General features: G+C 40.4%; 1 protein-coding gene across 1 annotated transcript; it reads right to left on the bottom strand.

Moving 5' to 3' along the window:
- Positions 1–384: 384 nt before the first annotated feature.
- Positions 385–22,715, bottom strand: LOC143214561 (otoferlin). Its single transcript, XM_076435775.1, has 27 exons — positions 22,551–22,715; positions 22,339–22,480; positions 22,078–22,231; positions 20,912–21,158; positions 20,653–20,842; positions 19,614–19,816; positions 18,716–18,901; positions 18,576–18,618; positions 18,336–18,529; positions 15,768–16,082; positions 15,006–15,335; positions 13,794–13,910; positions 12,387–12,521; positions 11,940–12,126; positions 10,945–11,207; positions 10,446–10,653; positions 8,679–8,920; positions 7,628–7,804; positions 6,404–6,548; positions 6,208–6,337; positions 5,815–6,143; positions 4,470–4,600; positions 3,061–3,248; positions 1,784–2,019; positions 1,510–1,682; positions 1,115–1,215; positions 385–565 (listed from the first exon to the last, which is right to left on the bottom strand). Exons 1-27 carry the CDS (start codon positions 22,713–22,715, stop codon positions 385–387), a joined length of 5,112 nt encoding a protein of 1,703 aa, XP_076291890.1.
- Positions 22,716–24,998: the final 2,283 nt, after the last annotated feature.

Raw genomic sequence — 24,998 nt, 5'->3', positions numbered from 1 at the left:
AACAGGTGTCCAAATAGCAAACAAAACGTGCAGCTATCAATTTTTCGGCAACTCTTATCGTCGTCCTTTTCGAAAATCGATGCTTGGGGTAGCCGGAGAAAGCACTGGGAGCTATTCATTAAAACCTCGAGTTAACACCGCTCGTTAATTATTAAAACGGCCATTACCCAGGTGACTGAATCGTGTTATTCTACAATTAACGACGGCCAAATAGTGTGGCTATTGGTCTAAAGTAGTCGTGAATCGATAATATATCTGCTGAGTGACCCAGATTCACATTAACGGTCTGCCTCTGACCGTTTCCTCGGATCTCTTCTTCCATCGGCGTGTCAATGAACCGACGACACTTTGTGGATGACACTTTGGTCCCCGGCAATTCGTCATTTAAGCCCCGAGGATGCGCTTGACCATGTATCCAGGGAACGCGTAGATCCCCATAGCGACTAGCAAGGCGAACAGCATCACCACCAGGCAGCCGATGATTCGCCATTTATAATACCGACAGACCACGTAACGAAACGCTTTCCACGGGTTTCGGAACCAGGAGAACGAAGTATCTGGTCGGCTGAAAATCCCAGAATATTGTGGTTACTCATGATACTAATCATTCGGTGATAGTTGAACAAATTTTTAGAGTTCATATGAAAATAAAATTATCGAGTTATTCAGATCAATCATGCCGATTAAGCAAGTTACCAGAAAATAATGATCATCAATGGCTTTCGTTGGTTGCCGTGTCGAAACACATTTAATTATGTAATGCCGGACTAATAGCCGCCGCGAGATTCGGCTTAATTACAACGAGAAATCGATAATCTGATCGCCTATGCTAACACCGCGGCCATTAATTGTTGTGCTATTCTCCGTTGGAAATTCTCGAGGCGATATTGCGGAATAAATTATATTAACTTGAAATATAAAAGAGTGACGAAAAAGTTTTCGTAGAATTAGAAAACGTGCAAATCATTAGATTGTAACAACAGGAAAAGTTTGTGGCAAGTCCAATTTTCATAAGAATATCGTTAAACGTATTTCTGTGATACATTCTCCCGCACGGAAAATTTGTTCGCCCGCGACACAATGTTCCATAGTTTTTAATTAAGTTCCGTCATACTTTGGGGGCGGAAGTTCTTGAGGCGGGTCCCTTCCTTTGCCCGCAGGTTGTTCGTCGGCTTCCTCCGCTGGCAATATTGTCATTTCCAGTTCGACTTTCCCCTGAATCGATACATTACGTGTTCGATAATGCTTCTCATACGCCCCAACGAGTAAAAATACTAATTAATGTATTGGAAATGCTAGAAATGTTTCGAATAAATCTAATAATCCTGAAAAACAACAAACGAGCTTGTTTACAAGAACATTTACAAATTATTAAAGAAAACGCACGTTGATGTCGTTGAAGGAATACATTGTCCGAGGGCCCTCATCCCTTACAATATTCGTTAGACACTACTGTCATTGATCTAGAATTATTATGAAAGATAAATAATGATTATGGATGAAACAAACCGCTTGTACAAAATTTCCTGTCCCTATGCTTCGCTGGAAGGGCCACCAAGCCCTGATCCTGGTCATTTTGAAGAGATCCATGGCGGGCAATCTCGGATCGAGCAGCCTGAGCGTGCAGTTTTTGGAATTCGGGCTCCCGTGCGGCATCCTCGACAGATCGAAAGCCAGGGCTCCTGGGGACGATCAATCGGTCGGTGATCTCTCGTCGTGCACGCTATATCGCAGACGATATCGGTAATTAGCTCGGCAATTCGAACAGCGCACGGCCCCGCACCGAGGAAATCGTCCGGAGAGAAATGATCGTTGTCCCAAACTTGCAGCTGCAATTTGCACGGCAGTTTGTCCTCGGTCTCGCTCCTAGCTAGAACCGACATCTTCTTCCGCACGAACATAACCCTCTCACCCTTCGAATACGTGACGCGAAATATGAACCTCCAGTTGAAGTTGCCCTCGCCGGTCAGGGAATTGTAATGGACGTCGGTCTTCTGGTAATCGTCGTAAACAATCCAGCTGGAACAGATCGGCCCCCTTTCAGCGAGCATTATCTCTTTTTTACCTCGGTACGTGAAAGCTCACGAAAATAGGGGATGTCTACGGTTTTTTTCTTCGAGGGACAACGAAAAAGTAATTAATTCCGGATTACCTGTAATTGGACGGATTATTTATTGTCGTGAGAATGATAGGGTCCGAAATTTGTGGAAAAAGTTAATTAATTAATTTTCGCAGAGTATCGATGAATTTTAAAAATTGCTACTCCATAGAAGGAATTAATAAAATATGTAAGGAGGCCCTCAGAAATATAGAAATCAGTAGAAACAGCACACGGACGCTGGCTTGCCCAGTTGTCTGACCATTTCTCTCCCTAACTACTCATTGATCGTCAGTACTGAAGGCATTGTGCAGAGGTGTAGATTCACCCCTACGACGGATGACCATTAGTTTTTATACACCCTGTACATATTTCATCTTCCAATTATCGTTCTGCATCAAATTACTAATCAGACCAGATAATTTCACGCTATTGTTCTCATATCGTTATCGTCAGTCAATGTAAAGGGAAGCTAACAACGAACACAGCAACGCACGACTCGTATTAAATTCTTCGAGCACGTCTATCTAGAACTTCATAGAATATTATTATCCTACTCCGCCCCCTGTTCGTTTCGCTCACCAACCCCGCGGCGCCACTCTCTCCCTCTCACTCTCTCGCTCTCTCTCTCTCTCTCTCGCTAACTCTCCCGCTCTCTGATTCTCTCGCTCTGACTAATTTTTACATGTACTATCACCCTCTGCTCGGTTGTACCATCCGTCCGATCACATCCTGTATAATCCATGCCAAGAATTTTGGTCCAAAACCACATAATACGTTTCGCCCAGTCCATGAACAATTTACTACCAAAAGGTGAGGCGTGGACCTCAACAGGAAGCGTGCGCCGTGTCACGAGTTTTTCTGGTAAAATCGTAAACGAAATTCCTCGCCGTCAAGTGCTCGGCGTTCGGTAAATTTAAGAGGTACCATTTTGCCCGCAAGCGTCGTTCGCAAGCCCGTACCCTTTCACGTAAATGTCGGAGCACTTCTGCCCGGTAAGAAATTGGCTATCGACGAGAGGCACATCCTCGGTATTCCAAACAATCACGCGAATCTCGTATTCCTGCGGCACCGGAGGGCTGATGTCTGACGCCGGTTTCGGCGGCAGTTCCCCGAATTGAAACATGTCGACCCAAAGTTCCAATTTGCCCTGGAAAACCATCGATCCTGTTCACCGTTCTGCCATCAGTACCTGCGCCATTGAATATTTACGCCGGACCGAAAAAAGTTTGCAATTCTAGAGCGGTTACCGAAGTACATCATTCGGCTAATAAATCGACCGCCCCGGGAAAATTGCATTCCCGAGCCGTTCACCGCGATCTATTTCTGATTCGAATTCGTCTGCGGAGTATTGATTAACGATACTCTTGCAGTTTTCATGCGGAGCGGCTGATTTTACAACCAGAAATAACAGAAATAATCGAGCGAATTTCTGCGAAACGTGAGTTCTCGCTAAAAAAACGGTCGATACTCGGCTCGATTAATTATTTCGCCGGAGTATCCATTTTTGCTGAGTACCTCGGTTTCGAAGTGACGCGATGTTCATTTTCGGAAAATGAAAAGTGGAATTGGGGCACCATTTTTCATTTATTTGACGGGCTCCCGATTTTCCTATAGATAGTAATTTAATCACGGATGATAAAAATGCGCTTGTAATGTATCAAATCTCGAAACTTCTCGCTTTCACTTTGTTAAATAAATTGCTCTGGTTTGACCGAACAATTCGCGATCTCCGAGTGATCGATCCAGGCACTAAGCACGTTTTACGTAATTTTACACAGCTTTTTACATTTTTCCGATGAAAAGCAGACCCGAGTGTACATCTGTGTAACTGTCTATAGATTTTCGTTTCGCGAAAATCTGAATCAGAATCAGAATCTGTTTCATATTACGAAAGCGAATGAAAACTCGCGAGCTCTTCAGACTCGGTACATACCAAACATTCGGTATTTGTTACGCATATGTAAAACTTTTCGCGATTCGATACATGATGTATGATGCGCAAATTCCACGTTCATCTCGCATTTTCTGCTTCGACGAAGGCAGCCATTAATCGCGAAAAAAAGATTACAGAGATCCATAACTCCTGGCAGCGTATTGAATGAGATAAGCTGACAGTAAGATATTAGCGAAGCGGCGGCCGCGTTATTCCGAGGGCTTTATACGATTCGACAAAAGGAATATTCAACGGAAAGGGAGGGTCCATGAAATTCTATTTCCTTTGGCAGCGACCAATCGAATCCGTTCGCAGCCGTGCCACCTTGTACCCTCAAAAGCGACAAAGCCTTTATTCCCCTTGTTCGCCTATTTCGCGCGCTCGCCCAACGAACGAACATCGTATTTTTTCCTTTCCGGCTATTGTGTATACAACCTGCTCCAAACCGGGCTTCGCGGGATTAAAAAGCGGCCGTCTTTCAACGTGTTCTGGGACCAGGGCGTTGCCGCAAATGGGGAAATCGCGCCACTGATGAAGCACGTTCAGAGCCTGCCGTTCTTCCTGGTCTGGGGAAAAAATCATTAATCACTGGTCAAATCGAATGTCCTTCTCTTTCCTCTAGATTCATTGTTAAAATGTTTTATCGAGCTTTTATCGACATCACACTACACCCCGCGACAAAACGATAAGAGAACTCTAGAGACTTCTAATCTTTCTTCGCCCGGCATAAGTTGCCGCCAGTGGCGCTCACCACTAGCGCGGTCTCAACATAAATTGGCCAACTCATTTCGAGCGAAAATATTTTGCTTTGTGGTTCGAAAGAAACGTCAACGTTGCAAACTTCAAAGAGTGATTTCTCAAGATAAAAACCTGCTCTATCGGGCGATATAGTTCGATTTTCCGCTGGACCCTTATCTTTTGAGATAAATTCAAAAATGTCCTCAAAAATTGGTGCAAAGTGGTGTTTCTCCGTCTTTAACCCTTTGCACTCGAATGGCGAGCCTGAGGCGCCACTAAAAATTGCCATACCATTATTCAAAACAGTTTTAACATTATTAAGTTTGACTGTATTCTATAAATTGTAAAAAACTCAACCGTTATATATGAGAAAACAGGTTCAATTTGATGTGCACAATGTAAGAAAGTAGTATAGAACAAAAATTATCTACGTTGAAACAAATATCTCGATTTTGGAATTCAAGTTGCTTCCAGTGCAAAAAGTTAATGATTGTTTAAACATGTTTAAATATTCATAATGTATTAATATTGGATATCACTGTATTCGGGAAAGTCTACAGAATCTTTTGCTGCAAAGAACAATTCAATATCTTTTATAATAACATCACAATATTTGTTTAAATTTGAGAAATACGTTTTTTTTTAAAAGTCATGTTTCTCAAAAACTGTGCGTCTAGGAGGAAAATTAAGGGCAAATTCGGAATCAGCGTAAAAAACTCTATATGAACCACCCAACAGTAATTGTGGAACAAATTTGGTGATGGACAGTGTAATTAAATCACTATTCTTCTTCACCATGTGTTATCGTTTTGACGCACCGGTTTTTCATGTAAACTGATATAACTCCTGAGACACAACGTAAATAATAGCAGTTACTTCGTATGTTACTAAACAGAGGATGCTCTATACAGATCTATATACAAAATCTTTGTACACTTCATTGGTATTGAGACACATTAGAAATCTAGAGGTGTCTTATCATTTTGTCGCGGAGTGTAGCTCCTACAATTGTGAATGACCTCTATTAAACATTCGAGCAGACCTGCATCTTTCGAGTCGGCGTCTTCGCAAGGGAATTTGCGACGGCCAATTTTCACATGATCTGCTTTGTACTCTGGCAGAGGCAGGTTGTTCTTTTTGCAGAGATTGTGCAAAATCTGTGTCGGTTTCTCGCGATCCCTCCAGGCGTTGTAACCCGACGAATTGTATCTGGTCGATAGGCCGCAGGTACCTCGATGTTTGCTGTAAAACCGATTCTCTAAATCGATCTTCGTTACGCCTACTAGATCGTCCGAGGTTGTTGCGTCGTAGTCCCAGACTTGAATCTCCATCAGGTAGTCCTGGGGAAAGGAGGCTTCGATTTCGAATAGCCTGTCAACATTCAGTGCTAATTATTCTTCAGGAAAAAAGACGAAAGATCTAATCGTCAGCCTACCGTCCGAATGTGGGGTTCAGCTGGTTAGGTATATAATTCTTCCTGTCGTTGATAAACGTTTTTCCGAGTCTGACGCAGAGATACGGGTCGGACTTGCCGGTTAGGGGATCGCTAGGCTGTAAGTTGATGCCTGCGAAGAGGATCGATCCGGTTCTATCAGTTCGTCACGCGAGTAGATATCTTCTGTGGTACTCACCCTTTATCACGTACAGTCTAACCAGAAGTCTGACGGCCTCTGGCGACGGATAATCGTCGCATATTCCGTCGACCATGGTCTTCCCGCTTTTCGTTTTGCATGGCAGATTGCTCGAATGAGGCCATCGATACACGCAGATCATACCCTGCGAACGAATCATTTTATTATTAGTAGCAAGTAATCCCTTTTTCATGTCTAATAGAAATTAATATATATCTCTCTGTAATTTTTCATAAAAGTTCAAGCGAATTTAAGCAAGAGGGAGATCGCATTCTCGTAGAAAATAAAGCGGTGAAGACCGTAGTTATCGAATCGTGAAAATTATCTTCTAATTGTTCATCGGGAAGCAGATACTCCTTGCTTGGCGAGGCTCCAGGTTCGTTAATGGCGGCTGATTAAACAGACTTTTAACGTGTTATTTAAAGGCGGCGAGAAGCTTCCGAGTATTTTTAACTCCAAGCGACACGTTTTCTTAAATAGTGTTTCTGTTTACGCAGCCGAGACAGCGAAGGAGAATTTCTTGCTCAAAGAGAGCCGCAAGTAGCTTGCAGGTAATGGCAGGCATTTGACGCCTTAAATGCTCGGCATTCCGGTCGAAAATACAGGAATGCCAAGCCGTTGCAATACTCTCGTAAACAATTCGAAAATTTTCATTCGTTACTCCAATTTCATTTCCCCGGTTATTGTAAGTTCAATATTTACCTGCGATACAAACGCTTGTTGTTCATCGTTATCGTATTTTGCCGCTCGGTATTTTAATACACTGAACAAACGCGGATAAAATGACGTGATTTTTTAATATTTTCGTTCAATATTTTTCACGGTTTATTTTGTCGCAGAATTGATATATATATATATATATATATATATATATATATTATATTATATTATATATATTATATTATATATATATTATATTATATTATATATATTATATTATATATATTATATTATATATATTATATTATATTATATATATTATATTATATTATATTATATTATATTATATATATTATATTATATTATATATATTATATATATATATATATATATATATATATAAATTGATGGATTTTAAAGAAAACAATATGGGTGCCTCTCGAGGGACAGATATTTTAATTAAGCCGATATTTACGGCATTGATATTACAACGCGTCTCGATATCGCGTTTCAAATCAGTTCCAGCCGCTGCCTATTAATTACCGTTGCAGGTTTCAGGCAAACCTTGAATTTCCCGACGTAATTATCGCTGTCGTAATCCGGATTCTCGTGCCTGTTGCCCTTCCACAGCTCGAATGTCCTCAGACGGTCCTGGAACCCGGCGAACTGCGGTTCCATCTCCAATTCCCCGTCGTACACCTGTTTTCCGTCCAATGAGACAGGTGAGCTGGCGAAAATGCGCTAAATCGTAGGATACCTTGAACGTCGCGACGCCCTCGCGACCGTGGGGAACTAGAATCCCGAGCTCTCTGCTCCTCTCCTCCTGGAAATGGCATGCTTTGCTAAATCCCGGACAATTTAGACGCGGAATACGTGTCCCTGTTTACCTGTTACAGTTCTATTACAGACTAGACGCTTTTACCGTAGTAGTCGAGACTACATTGCTGAGATGAAAGGGGATTGAGAGGTGCAACGAGGAGACCCGACGCTGTTGCCGTACTATTCAATGATACAAGTATACATTTAAGATAAAAGAGGAACGCAGAGCAGTAGCAAGATCCTTTTATCACATTATTTGATGTTACGAGTGCACATTCAAGATCAAAGAAGGATTAGGGATTGTAACGAGCAGAGCAGACGCTTTTGTCATACTATTCAAGACAGCTTACGACTACATACTATGTAACGTGATGAACATGATGATATGTAATGAATAGACAGCGGATCTTTATGCAAAATAAAAATTGTCTACCCGAATTGCAACAAACCGGAGTGAAATAGAAAATTATTTTCATTCTTAATATGTTCAGTAGATTGAAAATAATATAAGAACATGTTTAAATTCTTCTTATGTGTTCACTGTTTTAAATTACAATACACTGACTGATTTTTATCATAAATGCATCAAATACGCAGTCTAGTAATGAATATTTTACGAAAAAATAGTGAAACTTTCTATTTACAACTTTTCTAATATTTTAAAGGTCCGAATGGTTTTATAATATTGTTTGATAACGCGCGCTATTTGTTTGTTTAGTAAAAAAAGCTGTTTACGAAGCGATCAGATTTTTCCAAGGCCGATGATAGAGGCATCTTTGTCGATTTGTTCGCCTACCTCTAGGGAAGCGAAATATTTGCTCCACCAATCGAGAGACTCGTCTTCTGCCTTCTCACGATCCTCCCTTTCCTTCTTCTTCTTCTTCTTACGTTTCCCACCCAGCACACTCCCCAACAGCTTCTTCACTGACCGCAGGATTCTCTGAATTTTCAGAGGGGAATCTTTCCTGGTCATCTCCTTGTATGTGATCAACCCCTTGTTCTCGTCTCTCGTTGAATCGTAGTCCATTGGCAACGGCACTTGATAAGAAATGGAGTGTCATGCTCGAGGAATGAAAATATCGTCCACTTTGACAGTGCCTTTGTAACAAAGAAGGACGGTAAAATGAAGTATCTTAAAAATTAGTAGATCATGGTAATAGAAAATGGTGCCTCCTAAAATAGAGTGTATTTAGAAATGTTTAAAAAATTAAGATCTGGTCATGAAATAACATGGTGTTTCGTAAAATATGAACTTTTTTATTGATTTTGACAGTGTCTTTGTAATAAAGAAGGATGTTAAAATGGGCCCAGCTTAGAAAAATTATGAAGCTTTGAAATAAAATAAATAAAATGGTGTTTCCTAAAAGATGAACTTTGTCATTGGTTCCGCGAGGTCGATAATGTACCCCCGCGGCTTCATTTCACGGAAATTGTTTGTCGCGAAAATTTCACGTGGGACGCCGCGCGAGAACGCCGCGGATAAATGAACTCGGGTTAATTCTCACCCTCTGGCCAGGCCAGTTAATGTTTTTCGACATACCATCGGCGCGGCGGCGAAAAACGTTTAGTCCCGGCCCCGAAGCGGATAAATGCTCCCGCGAAACTTTAATTAACAAAGTTTTCTGTTGCGTGAGGATAGGAACGGGATTTTCCATGGCGTTATTAACTTTCGGGAGGAAAGTTTCGAATCAATGCGCGTCCCGTTGTTCAACGAGCTAGCTTAAATATTTAATAAGCAGTTGCGATGCGGGGAAACGTTCAGTATGTTTAAATATCCAGCCTCGTATTCATCATCGCGCACACAGTAGGCCGCGTAGAATTGTTATTTCGATTATACTCGTTGTTATGCGTTCATTAGTTTGTTGTATTTGCGTTGCCCGAATATTTTTCAGTCCGGGGAAATATCGAATTAATAATAGGAAACAGGAATAATTAATTCCTGTGCCCACAAGCTTTTATTTCAGGTTTTTTTTATATGGACCAGGAAAATTATAAAATATTTCTTTCTGTGAAATGTTATTTTTTCATACTGTATCGAATATGTTTGTGTATCTTTGGTATATTTATTCATCAGTTTATTGCATTTATGTACGTAGGCATGAATATTTTTCAATAATTCCTGTATTCATAATTTCTTATCAAGCAGAAAATGGTAAAATGTTCATTTCTGCTGGAACTTCTTTTGATGTTGCATTGCATTTAATTTGTGTATCATATAATTGGCACATTTGTTCATTCGTTTTACGATATTGCCATGAACGATCTTAAGCTCAGAGAAATATTGAAAAATTAATTTCCACAAGCTTTTTATGGAGGATGATTCTTCTTATCGAGCTGAAAATTATATTTGTTTACGATCAAAAGGATAAAACGATATAAAATTCCTTTCGATGTTATTTCGAACGGTTGTTTTATGGCACACTGATTTGAGCGAATAAAATTCACATGGCTTCGAGGAATTTCTATTTTATACGGAAAAATCGGAGGGCGTTATTAAATAAGCTTTTCATGAGTAATAGTCGGTTATTTTATGGTTCGACGTGTCTCGTCTATGAATACTTACGAATGGCGGATTGCGTCTTCATCCTCGTAGACTTCAATTTCACCTCGTATATCTGCGCATCGTAATCCTCTTCCGTTATTAATTGCTCCAGGAAGACGTAAACGCTCGGTACGATGCATACACCGGCGTACTTAAAGCAACCAAATGCACGCGAGTCATAAGCTTTTATGGTGACGGAGGGGTAGTAGATTTCAAGCACCGGCATATCCTTAGTCAAAATTTCCAACGGGAAACATTAAATCACGATCTGCTTATTAGTGTCAATAAATTGCAGTTTTACAAAAATCGCGTGGAAAAAAAATACAAAAACAATCTATAATAATATAATTCTTTCTAAACTTCTCCTGAAATGCTCCTTTAGTAATTTGGAAAATTCTGTACTTGTCTCAAACAATTTTGTAAATTTCTTAACACGAAGATTCGCGATAGAGAGCTGATCAACGGATTCGAGTTTTCGGATTAGGAGAAGTTCTGGAGAAGCACGAATTGAAGACGTTACCAAGTCAACAACGATGTATGGTTCGGCGAAGTTACTAAATTTCTTCGCGTTCTCCATCACCTCCGACTTGACGTCGACTCCGGCGCACTCTATAATAATCCGAGGCCTGAGAACAGGAACGTAATTTATCTTCTTCATGTCTCGAACGCCCCAAAATATTGCTTCGAGCCGGTAACTCGCCATTTTCGGTCTGATGTCTTCCGGTATCTTGTATATAATCTCCTGTTTCGCACCGCTTATCGGCTTGTCCGTTGTCTCGTCTTCTACGACCTGAGTGGAAACACCGAGATTTCGACGAGGAACATCTGTATTCGCCGAGACTGACGAAATCGTTTAACTTTACGCCAACGAAGGAAGCGAATGCTCGCCCGAAGTGTCTCGAAACTGCGGGATCTGCCAAACTACCCTCCATTTGCGAACTTCCCAGAAATCCATTATCGATTCTCTCCAAAGCTCGACCAAACACAATGAACATAAACTATCAATAATCAAACATTGTTTAAAAAAAAAAAAAAGAAGCAGTGGTATGTGTAGCAGTAAGCATACTATCTTTTTAAACAATTTCCTTGATCACGTTATACGGGAGTAGACTGTAGCTAAACTTTTTAACGATTAATGCAGAAGTGGGTTAACCTCGACACACTACTTCGAAATGCTGTTAAACTTTCAGTGGACATTTTTCATCCACTTAAAAACTTCCCTCGTAATTGAACTTTATTTTTATAGGATTGTTTTTTCGAAACTTTCTACCGAAATATTTTATTTCTCACTCATTTATAATTGAAATATTTCCCCAAATTTTTTCAAATCTTTATGCAACGCCAAAATTGTCGAGCTTGGATGTGAACAGAGTTTCCGATGCTTTTGAAAGCTGTCGAAATATTCGGAGTGGCAGCTGGATTTTTTTCAACGCTGCAGATCCGCGAGGAAAAGGGAACCCAGCACGAAATTAATTTGCAAAAAGGGTGGCGCGGAAATCTGGAAGCCCACGCGACTATCGATCAGTATCGCCTCTTTTACCTCTATGAGCTCGAAGGCAGCGAGCACGGAGCTGCTGGCATCCCTTTGCGATTTAAATTTGTACCACTCAAGTTTCGGTGGGAAATCAGGTGGCGAGTAAGTTTCCTCCGTGAGTTTAACTAACGGGATGGCTGTGCATCTTCCGCAGAACTCCTTGGTGCCCTGCGAATTCCGATTCGACATTACAGCTTGAACTAGTTCGCGACTTGTCCAAAACTAAAACCTATTCGTTTGCCAAGAAATCAATCTTTACACGACTGTATAAAATTTGTTCATTAATTACAAGCTAATATAACTCATTTGTGGATTTCTCTGTTTATAGGAAAGCTTGAATAGCTAGTTTTAGTTTCGAACCAATCCAGAGCTAAATTGGCAGACTGCCATTTAATTAAGCAATATCGTGATAGTGATTAAATACTAACGCAAATGTCCTGATCGAAGACCTCTATGACCACACTGGGAGGATGTCTCTTGAGGTACTCCTTCGTCCCATGAACAGTTCGCGGCGGCAAGATCAACGTTTGGTCCCAGAAAGGGTCCAAGGTCTGCTTGATAACCTGAGGAACGTACGTTACTTCTAATCCCCTTTGCTAATGCCAGATAACACCCAAATCCCTTTAAGCATTCGCACGCGAAGTTGCAAATTTTGGGCTGCACATATCGATTCGACCCTCTATGCCAGATGCAGAGCTTTGCTACTTTTCGCTGCCACAGATATTAGACGTGCTCCTATTAAATCGTTCTGTAATTTCGAGGCTTAACCTGAATGTGTCTATCACCTAGCAGGACCACTGTGAACTCCATTTTGCCGTTTCGAACGGTGCAGCATTTTCTCCAGCTTTTCGAAAGCCATAATAGATGCAGAATAATTGTTTAAAAACGTATTAAACCCTTGCCTCACAATATCGCGTTTGCCTCGTGATGAAGATTCTGGACAGATTCTGATAAAAATGTATGTTAATAATTTCCTTTAAATCGAAATAAAATTCTATTTTGGTTTTATTAATATACAGGGTGTCCTGTGTAACATTTTTCACGAGTTTTCAAATACTTGCGATAATCTGACAAAAAATATTTTAAACAAAAGATTGGCTCTATACATTGCAATAAAAAAAGTGAGAAATCTTTTTCTTTTTTGGTATTGTCAAGGCCACCTTCATTTATTTAAATGGTACTTCAAGGTCATCCGAAGGTCATGGTATACTAGGTCGTTGAATTCGTCTAGATACGGGCTATAATACTGTTAAGTCAAAAATACCAAGTCCCATTTAAAAAAATGGAGGTGACCTTGACAATATTAAAAAAGCAAAAAATTTAGACCTTTTTTTACTGTAATGTATAGCCAACTGAATACTGATCAACTTTTGTTTAAAATATTCTTTTGTCAGATTATCGCAAGTACTTGACAAATCGTGAAAAGTGTTACGTGGGACACCCTGTACAGTTGTTGGAGAACATACAGGCATACAATTTATATCAATTTTCTCCTTTTTCAGGAATTTACGATCTACAAGAAAGTTCTAATCACTGAAACCGGGAAATCAATCGTAGGGTAAGTGGTTAAACGAGGAGAAAAATTTCTCGCTTTAAGAAGCTGCCAGCTGAATGTAAGCTATCATTCTCGCGGCGGACAGGCTCGGATTCGCCGGAGCGAATGAAAGCCGAAAATTGGCTCCATCGTTGACAGACACCGCCGGAATCCATTTGCCAACAGCGCGGTCGAGCCTCTTCACAAAAGAAGACTCGGGCCTTGTAATAATAACAACACGACGCGCTCGCCCACTTGTCGGCGAAGCCTCCGGTGAATTACATCGACCCAGAAAACTTACTCTGGTGGCGGCGGTGTAACCATGAAACGCAACACGTACGAGTGGATCCAATAAGCCGGATGCATCCATCCCGGGATCAAAGCGACCTTGGAATATGTGAGCACGTAATTGGAACACCTGCAACGCAAGATACGATGGCAAGCTCGCTGGAGCTGTGTCGAGTGGGTTCGCACCACTGTTTTCAAAAACACGTCCCAGAAATTCATTTTCCCATATTTCCAAACACCGAATTTTTAGAATATCTTTCTCTAAAAATTACTATTGGTGGAATTTTTAAATGCTGAGACAAAGATGAAATGTTCGATCTACACTTTTATGGAAGCTCTCGCCGCACTGAATTGTGTTCAGCAACCTAATTATAAAGTGATTTGTAATTTCCTGTATGAACGTATGCGAGTTTGGAAAATCGGAAAATTGTAATATCGATTTATCGCGGTAATAATGGGTCGCGACCATTGTAATTGTTTTTGGCGAGCGTTCTACCGACGCAAAAGGAGCGACAGCGTTTAAATGGCAGGTGTGATTAATTGGAGCGAACGGAAAAGAGGTTCAACGCTTAAAGCGCCCATTCAATTGCATTTAAAAAGGCGTGTTCGCCTGGAGACTACTTTGCAGGTCTAGAAAGGTTCAAATTACATTTTACATTACTGTTATGACGACCAGATGCATCGAGCACCACTTCCGTAACTCTATTCAGCGATATTTTCCACGTCGATTCTCACTGTTTCAATTTTATGGTGCACTTCCTGGCTTGTCGATTTTCATACGTACTATTATAATGATCGTTCACAATATCGATTGCTGGCCTAATTTTTGTTTATATCAAAATCTTCAAAACACTGTATGAGATATCAGATTTAATCAGAACGACCTTTAAAGTCTGCAGAGTACTTTAAATCTTTTATGAAACAGCCTTTAAAATTTGTTGAATTTTTAAACTCTCCAGCAAAACCGAACTTTAAATTTTGCGTGCGCGTATAAATTTACATAACTGCCGCGCATGCAAATCAGTACGGTACAATTCAAGCAGAAAATCTGTCGAATCGAATCAATAATTAGCTCGCCAGCGAACAGAGAGCAGTGCTCGAAAGAAAAACAACCCTCGTTTCCGCTCGGCGTGGTTCCGCACCGCGTTGCATCGATGATTAATTAAAACGGTGCAGCGCAGCAACTTAACCTTGCCCCGAAATTGAAAAAAGGAACTTATTGTACCGAGGAGCGAATGTACTCCACATATTTCGGGAACGAGTCGACGTTCCTGTCGTGTTCTACGTCATATCCGGGCGGGAACGAAGACCAGCATGCGTTGATATACTCTGTGGTACCCAGCCAGAGAAAGATTTCGATTTTGCAAGCTGCGTAATCAGCTTCGGAATTGTCTCGCGGCTTCCTCATGAACACGTCGATTTTCCTGCCGCAATTACGTCCTCTTTCGGTCTCGTCTTCTGAGAAAATTAATTCCTCCGCCGGAATTTGCGAGCAGGCGATGCGCTTCGATCCGGACATCATCCAAATGAAAATGTCTGGGAGACTGTGCTGTGGCTGGTAAATCATTCTATAATTACTTCGGGACCGGACAATTTATTTTCAATTTTGTTTTAAGGTAGGAATCATTAACTGCACTTATTGATTATTTCCAAATTATATCAAAATAATGTTCATCACTAGGATTTTATGTATTCATTATAAAAATTTGCAAAAAATTAAAAAATGGGCGAGGGCCTATTCAAGACGACGTATTCCAGGAGTTATTCTAAACACAAGAATGGAGCACTATTTTTAAAAAACTATAAAAATCATGTTTCCAAGTCAATTTGCAAATTCCGGCACGCGAACTTCCCATTCCTTCCATTCGTCTTCGCGATCCGACAAAGGGATAGACATTTTATTGCCAACTGTCCTCATTGCAGCCCTCGCATATTGCACCTCAGGGAGGGAAGTTCGCGTGCAAGGCGAGCATAAAAGTCGACTCACATCTTCGCGCAACTTCTTCAGTTTTTTCAGGTACTGGTACGCGTGCGCCATCGCGATCCTCAGGTAACGGTTGCTCGGTAGTTCCCCGTTGATCTTGATCCTGTGCAGGATGCTCTCGATCTCTTTACGACAAAGGTTCACGCGATGCCGATCGAGCCGAGTGGTGCCACCGTGTATGTCGTACTTATCCGAGCTCAGTCTGTCCAAATACCTGACGCAATTGCCTTTTAAACGGCGAATCGCTTCGTTGTAGAGCTTGTACGCTTCAGGGTCCTCTAGAGCCGCCATTCCACCGAGGGCCTCCAACTCTTGTTCCTATAAAAATGTCGGGGACATCATAATTTGAGTATCATAAAATTGGGATGATCGGAAAAAGGGGGAATAGGAGCATCCTTAACCTTCACTCTGCGTACATATACAGGGTGAGTCACCTAACGTTATCACCTGAAATATCTTTATTGTTTTCAAAGGTACATCAAATGTCTTGAGGACAAAGTTGAAAAAAATTTCTGTTTTTTATGTAATTTTTTTAGAGATATCAAGGTTACCTACAGTTTTTTAAATGGAACCTCCCTTTATTAAACGTCTACAATGATAGTCCTTTTCATTACGAATTCATTTACTATAATTACTCAATGTCATTCAAGGTCACGGACAGAAAAAACCTGATGAATTCCTGATGTAGCGATATGTGAAACGGATGAAATTTATGTCGTGCCAGAACTCGTATTACGCTACTTGGACTCGTGATCGCTTCTCGGGCAATTTCTCTCATACTCACATGTGGATTGATAGCTACAGCTGCTAAAATATTAACTTTCTTACATCTACACTTCCAGTATTTCTAAATAACTTGTAGATATTAGTAAAAGTTAGCCTAGAAGGAGTGTTTCGCTCAGGGTACCTTGCATCATAATGCAATCGGGCCTGCAATCCATTTTGTCTACATTCACAGTAAACCGTTATCATGTCACACCTTTCAATCATTGAGTAAGACATAGAAAAATCGCATTTGTAAACATACTGTTACAAGAGACATTTAATGTATCTTTGAAAACAACAAAGATATTTGAGGTGATAACGTTAGGTGACCCGCTCTGTATTCTAATGATCACCATGTACTAGAATGAAATGCATGTTTTCAGTGCAAAAATAAAGTTTTATAAAAATTCTCTATAAATAAAAATAAATATGTCAGATAGCTTTGCTAAGAGAACTTTGGAAACTTTCCATTCCGTGACTTTTCATATACTTTTTTATTAGTCTGTGGTGCGTTTACATCCTATACGCAGAGTGAAGGTTAATCCGGAGACCACGTCAATTGTTCTCGAGGAATCATTGCTGCAATTCGTAGCCGGGAAACTTCCCTCGTTCCAGCGTGGGGGACCTGGGTCCAGAAGGTATGAAATATTTCATTGAAGCGTCTTGGAAGTTCCCAGGGCCGAGCTTTAAGTCAACGACGCTCTGCAATCTTAATGCGCCCGGCGTCGATAAATTTCCAGCTGGAAGCTACACGGCGAAATTTTTGCGACACCGGAAGTAGTAAAATTTCGCATCGTCAAAGAGAATAGCAAAAAATAAAGAAAGTATTTTCTGCAATTTTACGACTCCTAAACTAATAAACCACTGATTTAGAAAAAGGGTCGAGTTTGACGAGATCAGAGGAGGTTGTTCGATCGTTACAGTGCAACGAACTCGTTCCCGATATGCATAGCCGCCGAAAATCCAATTTGCGAGAGAGAACCCCGATAAAACGATATTCGACGTCCGAATAAAGAAGAAGAGGTAGGATCAATAAAAAGGAGTGTACAAACATCTCAAAGATAAAATACAAGCGATCATAATGCTTGAAACAAGAACAGTGAACATCGAGTTCGGCAATGAACATAGTGTGTCGATTTTACCAGCGCACACTTAGGTATTTTACATTCTGTAAAGGTTTGTGATCATTAGACTGCGAATTTCTATGCAAAATAAAAATTGTCTGCCTCATTTGCAAGAGATTGGAGCCAGATAGATGTTTAATTCTTACTTTAATCATTTTAACAAGCTGAAAACATTAGATTGGCATTGTTAAATCATTTTTCCCATAAATGTATAAATTCCGCAGTCTAGTGATCATAGTCCAAAAGGAATTAGTACTAGATTTGCACAGATTAAAGATTTACAACTAATTTAAGTAGAAATGAGCATCAACAGTCGCGGCGTGTGTTTCCCGACGAAAATTAATAGGAAGAATTAAAAAATTTCTTAAAATATATATTTATTTATTAAAAAGTTTCGTGATCTACGCGTATGTAGTATTAAGAATCATTTTTTCCAGCTTTTCGGCGAAAGCACTCCATTATCACGTTTTTTCAAGAGTTTCTGATAATCTGAGGAAAAAATGTTTCCGACAAAAGTTGAACAGTAATATTTAAAATAGTTTCAAAATAGTCCCGTCAAAATAGTTTTCTCCGACTTTTCGGACCAAATACCCCACTGTGCAGCGGTTCAACGATCCCGTCGAGTGTAAACGCGGACGAAAAAGATTGAAAGAATTGCGGATCGAGGAAAACGAGTGCTTACTAGGAAATCGGCAAGGCGACCCAGGCTATTGCTATTGTGCATCCTCCACTCGAGGTCGGGCCACCAGGACTTGACGTACAAGCACGGTTTTCGCGAGCCAAGAGGCAGATAATTATATTTGCCATCCAGCGATCCAGTCAGTCGTGGAACGGTGCCGCTCTCGAACTCTGGTCTCCGCTCTGGCACCCGGTTTCCTGTTGATAATTAATCACATTTTACGGTGTACCTATCGTGACCAACCTCTGCGCAAACTCTCGACCATATTAACAGGCAATTTGTGAGCCTGCGAGCGATTAGACCCGAACGAACGTGAACGCTCTGCGCCACTGTTGTTCGGACCATACGGTTTTCCAAACCAATCCCGGTATACAGAAACAAACAACCGAGCTTTTGATACCATCAATGTTATCCTCGGAGCACTCGCTGTAAGAGAATTGTCTGTTCCCAGCGTTCCCCAAGCTAATTTCGAAGCTGATCGGCTTGATACGGCATTTTCGACGGTCGATCATGCTCGCGTCGTACAGGATTGCGACCAGGCAGTACTCCTCCGTTGCCCACAGACGGCTCTTTGAAAGTTAATTAAATAGATCATTAGCTTTAGAAGAGATTGAGCTGTGCCAGTACATTTTAGAAAAACAAGATCGTGCAGGTAAAAGTAAATGATATTCGGATATTGGCGCAAAACGAAAGAGACGTTTAAAATCTTCGATATTAACAGCAGAGCTTATGAATTTTCTGTAAGAACATTTTCTAAAGATTGTCTTCTGTAGAAATCATTCTCTTGGGAAATAATTAACCTGTACAGTTTTATGAATTTTGTATCAGCACAACTTTAATGATTTGCGAGCTACTAGGTTCATCAGAAAAGTACGTGCAAGTCTTGAATAATGACCGCAAAGCTTCATGAATTTTGTATAAGAACATTTTCGATAAATTGCGTTAACTTTTCAAGATAATGGCGAAGATACCCTCTTGGAAAACAATTAACCAGTTGTTTCAATCTTTTAAAGAAAAATCTTTTGAATAGTTGTGAGATATTTAATTCTGGAATGGAGTCTTTCATGCAAAAATTGTTTCAATGTACACCCTTCATGCAGGAGTAATAATTTGATTTGACGGTTGAAAATCTGATGATTGAAGAGTAGTTGCTCGATTCTACCGGGCTCAATTTGCGAGAACAGAATAAAAAGGAACATCAATTACGGAGTAGAATGGAGTTGTTATTGTTCGATGGATCAGCGTCAACGAGAAAGGAATTGAAGTAGATAGGACACGTACCTCGATGATGGGAGCCGTGGGCTCTGTTTCGGTGCCGATTCCGGTCGACGCTTCTGGGTCATCCATTTCCGTTTTCAGGGATAGAAGAACTCTGCCACGGTAGAAAGGAAGGGCTGTCAGGCAGTTGCCGAAACAGCTGCTCTTTTCTGCAGATCCGGAGCCGTAAAAGTGAAGGAACGATGGTCCGAATGTCGGCAGGAAACCTTATAAAGGTGATAAGCCAGTGCATCAAAGATGCTTTATATTTCTCTTGGGAAAGAGGCTACGTATTTCTCTTGGACACGTAGGATCCGCGTGTACCTTTCGCTTGGATTAATAGTTCTCTGGCTTCGTAGAAAATTCTGTGACACTTATTAAACTTCGAAACTCGCTTTCCCTCCGATTCCCGTCCCACCGCTGTGTAAATTATATGGAACCGAATTAGATATCCCAATTAAGAGGATCCGTTCACCCGCAATTTGATTGTGACACATGCGAATTGCCAGTATCGAATTAATCCGTGGACTTCGGTAATGTGAGACCGCGTTCCGAAAAGAGTGTTATCGGTTTGATTAGTTTTAACTGTTTTTGGACATCTGGGATTTGTGGGACATTTAGCAGAGCTAATAATTGATTGTTGTAGGAGGCGATTCGATGTAACAGAGTGCGTTACAGATAAAACTAAAAATCTGTTTCGTCTGACACGACATAGCCAGCCGTTTTGTCAATATTTTGTCGACTCGTGGAGGCGGTATTTTTATATTTCGCGTTGTAGGATTCGCGTAATAAAAGCGGAAAATGTACGGGGAATAGCCCGGGGGAAGCGGAGACGATAAAAGGAAGAAAATTGTGGCTCGATTAGATCGGATTGGTATTACACGCCGCCGGATAAGGGAAATACGATCAAATTAGTCGGTCCTGAGAAATTGGAGATACAAACTTTCACTAGACATTGATCGAATTTTTATTCTGCATTCTTCAATCATCGTATGCAGCACAAGTACTCAGTAATTTTGTAACGAACAATGAAAACTGTAACTGAAAGGTAGATTAAACTCACCGTATTCTCCAGAATGCGACACTTTGCTCAAGTCTAGAATGTGAGACGCGACAACATAAGTTTGACAGCTATTAACGCGGTGCTTTATAGCGATCCTCACGCGTTGGCAGAGGGAGGGAAACATTTCCTTGAAGATAATTTTCTCGTTAAACCTGGGCCCGAAAGTTTGCCATGCTTCACTGGTTGTCCCCTACAAATTGTTATCGCGTACGTAATCATTATTACGTTCATGTTTTATTATCTCTCAATCAAGTTTCACTATTTCAAGAATGGCTGCGATTTTAGAACTAGATTTCAACGCTTTAGAAATGTACGATTCGGTTTTCGGTTTGAGTACCTTCATTCCGGCGAAAGATATTTGCACGTATGGGTTAATATTTTCGAAATCGACTTTCGAACATATGCTGCTCATGTCTGGCAGCCCATCGGCTCGGTAGATCGCGAAAATATAGCGCGCGTGGCTTCTGAATGGCAATGACTCGCCACCCACTGGCAGCAAAAGATTCCTGCAATTGTCGTTTTCCATTAATTTTCACAGGCCGCCACGCAGAAATATTGACGAGGATCAATCCCCTATTTTGGGGCCTAGTAAATTTATAGTGAACAAACTATAGACATTTGCTGCAGACGAAGTATAGAATTAGACCTATCACCATATGGAGTGATGTGTAACACAAATGAGGGGATCTAGGAAGTAGAAGGAGCGATCTAGGAAAAGGTGGAAGGATCTATTTTATTTTATACAATTAAACATTCCATATTGTTTATTGTGATTTAGTTCTGTGTCTATACCTCGGCTGTGTGTGTGCATTTTTCAAAAAGGCCTCAAACAGAAGATGGTTGCGTCATCTCTGGCAGAATGCCGGAGCTTCTACTACGAATAAATTGTTTTCCTTTCGAAGATAACGGAGAAATCTCGCTTCCGTCGATTCATGTCGGAAAAATGATAAATACATCGTGAAACCTTCAAAAATTTACATCTCAATATGTCTTATAAACTTCTACAAATCAAGAATACAATAATCCAGAGCTAATGACTGCCTATCCATAATTTTATTTGCTTATGTAAAATAAATTTCAATGTAAATATTTTGAAGAAATGTTTTATATAGTGGTTGCAATATTTTAGAATTAACAACCCAAATAATATCCGCCAAACGAAACGATCAAAGAAAAATACTTGTGACGCCATCTAGTGGCAGTACTGTAATACTGATTTGCTAGAAGCTTGGACATCGATTGGTAGGTGGTACTACTTGTCCCTTTATTTAAATCAAACGGCGCAAGTAATATTTATAAGAACAATTAAGAACGTATAGATCGAAATAAAATAAAATAGTAATTAAAAATATCATAGATGATTGCTCTCAGTATATCAAAATACGATGGAGTAGTATTAAATCGTTGATGGAAAGTAAAAATTACCCTTCAATGTCATCCTCACCATCCGTCTCCGGATGCACCTTCAACTTCTCTCCTTTTACATTTATTGTAATGTTACATTTAACGTAACCCTTCGGTCCGGAAGCTAAGTCCATCGGATTCGTTAACATTGCCCATTTATGATAAAATTGCCGATCTGTGAAACCGTATTCCCAAAATTAACATAATTCTCATGATAATTACTACTTCTTGCCATGAAACGTTTGTCATGAGACGAATAAGATAGAATAAATTATAAACAACCTGGTTGCTCCCAAACAAGGGCCACTTCGAAGCTCACGCTTCCATAGAATTTCAAGCGCAGATAATGCTTTATGTACACAGCTATCACGATCCTGCTACTCAACAATTCCTCCAAATCACAGAACAAATCGAACACGAAGTACTAAAACATGATAACACAATTATCGTACCTACAAAAATAACCTTCCAACAATTTCAACAAAGGCATTCACTTCATTATAAATCGGTTCATCGGTTTTCTCACGAACCACCGTCTTCCTTTTCTGATTGCCAACTTTAACCACCACCAAGGGACTTGCATTTTGCAGCAAGTATCTCGCTTCTATTATTGTAACGCACACTTGATAAGTGGTTCGCCGAAATTTTCGGTTACCCATTGCGATTCGATAAAATCGAATATAAAATCTGGAATATACTTCGCGCAATTACAGTGTGAAATTAATTTACTGTGCATCGCATTTTATGATGTAGGATCTGATCTAGGTTTCTTTGGTACAGATGTCGCCACTATGCGAATTCCTGGAAATCAGGCTCCGATGATAATTAATCAACGGATGAACACCGAAGCTCAGTGATCCCTATTTTGCCAGTAGAATGTTTATATATTGTATTATTATTGAATTATAGATATTATTGTTGTTGATTAGTTGTATTTTGGACGATAATTTAATATTCAAAGACTTATTCTTTGATTTCGATGACAATTTTAATGATCCTTGAATTTTTTGCGATCGTTTTTAACGTTAACTATCGAAAACTTGCAACGTGGGACGTATTTTCTGAATGCGTACTGAATGCGTACTTTCTGCATTACAATCGAGTATACAGACATTTCTGACAATATTGATAACACAGAATCTCAAATCTACAATTTTACTCCTGCGTTTTATTTATGCCTGTGTTCATCCCTGCGTTTTATTTATTTTATTGCCGATTAACAATTACTAGAAAGCTGGACGACCAAAAGCGGGCCATTTTCGTTCAACATAAATTGTGAAAGCTGAGCCATGAAAAGGGGCGAATCGGGTTTCGTTGCAATCACATTCGTTACCGAAAATCTCGGCCGGTCGAAAATTATTTCAGCGAAGCGTTCTGCTATAATCGGAAATCTGCAGAATTGCAACATCAACGAGTGTTCAACGCTGCCGGATTTAACGCTGACTTCTCGAATATGATTTTTCCGATTTATCGAGCCGGATAACCGAATGAATCCAATTAAATTTGCCCTGTGAAGTTTGCATGAAACGTTCTACCCGCCACAGGCGGGTACACAAGGGAAGTCTATTGGATTCATTTATGTAAAATGGAAAATATGCGAAAGAGGGTAACTGCAAACTGTGAACAAAAGCGGCGTCGCGGTATCTAGTCTGAAAATAGAACCTTTATCTATTTATAACCCTTCCTATCATTAATATAGGGAATGTTCCAGTAGACGCGTGTTTTATTGAATGAAACGAACGAGTAGATTCTCGGTTAATCAAAAAACGCCGGAAACGTCAAATTTTCATTTTTCCATCCACGATTTCTTCCATTCGACGCCGGCAGAGTTGGTGTAGTGGCTTTTTCAACCCCTTCGCGTCACCAACCTCGAAGGCCCGGCTGTCAGACACAAGTGTGCACTTCACACGTCAATTTGCGTAGCGGCGTGTAAATAAAAATAAAAAAGGAACGGCACGCGATGACGCGTTTCAACTCATTTCCAGATTGTCACAACAACGAGCATCGATCGAACCGACGAAATTAGTCCACGAATTCCCCTCGATTCACAGTCGAGCATAACTGACTTCATAATTCACCACGCACAAATTGATTTTCCAACTTGCGACTTCCATGTCCGTAATAAATCCAAAGCGACGCTAAACATGCAAACGTGAACGAAAAATAATTGAAACTGGTTCAGCGTGGTAAATTGATCTATTCATTCGTTTATTACATTATACATTATTACGTTAGTATCTCTATTGCATCTTCGTTTGTAAGCTAGTTAAAAAATTCAACAAGTTCATTTTCTACTAACATTATGCTCGTTCAAGTTTTACGTGCTTTTATTTTCGCTCCAGAATCGGAACATTTCACTTAATATGCAACATCTTTGTCACGTATGTCCTTCTTCAGTTTGTCCATATGAAACCGAATTTTTAAAAATTGAATTTTTAGCAATTCATTAAACCAAAAGACATTCGACAATGTAGGAAGTGATTCAACTTTGTAGTATAATCATTTTTAGTAACGAGGTTCACCGTACAGATCGAATACCCATCAAAATTGTTTAGCAAGTACCATGCTGTGATTGATCCCTGTTAATCATTTTGGACGGTGTCAGAATCGATCAGAATCGGGTACGAAGTGCTCAGAGACAGGAACGGTTTCCCTGATATTGTCAGGAATCACGGTATCGGTGACACACGGCGCAGATATCATGGTGAGATAAAAACGTCACACTTCGGCCTGGCTAGAGACTCTCTCTATGGGGCGTGCACGCAACAGACGGGGCAGAATAGCGAAGGGCGTGCGCGCAATTCAGAAGCTATTATAGGCGCGCGGTTTATTTCGACACGTGTCCTTACGGGCCTCAAATTGCTGTCGTTTGGTATCCTAAGTACGAACTTCCGACGCGCCGCTGCGAATCGTGTCGCGTATTTTCGCTAATTGTCCCTCGT

Source organism: Lasioglossum baleicum, chromosome 12 (genome assembly GCF_051020765.1).
Source record: "Lasioglossum baleicum chromosome 12, iyLasBale1, whole genome shotgun sequence".
Lineage (NCBI taxonomy): Eukaryota > Metazoa > Arthropoda > Insecta > Hymenoptera > Halictidae > Lasioglossum > Lasioglossum baleicum.
The sequence above is the reverse complement of the archived record's forward strand: the minus strand, read 5'-3'. Positions and strand labels throughout refer to the sequence as shown.

What these genes read in the sequence shown, in the direction of transcription:
- LOC143214561 (XM_076435775.1), bottom strand. Translation starts at nt 22,715, where the DNA reads ATGGGTAACCGAAAATTTCGGCGAACCACTTATCAAGTGTGCGTTACA. An exon ending in ATGGTATCAAAAGCTCGGTT is followed by an intron (nt 18,619 to 18,715) that starts GTTTGTTTCTGT and finishes AATCGCTCGCAG; the next exon opens with GCTCACAAATTGCCTGTTAA. An exon ending in TCCGACATTTACGTGAAAGG is followed by an intron (nt 2,020 to 3,060) that starts GTACGGGCTTGC and finishes GATCTGTTCCAG; the next exon opens with CTGGATTGTTTACGACGATT.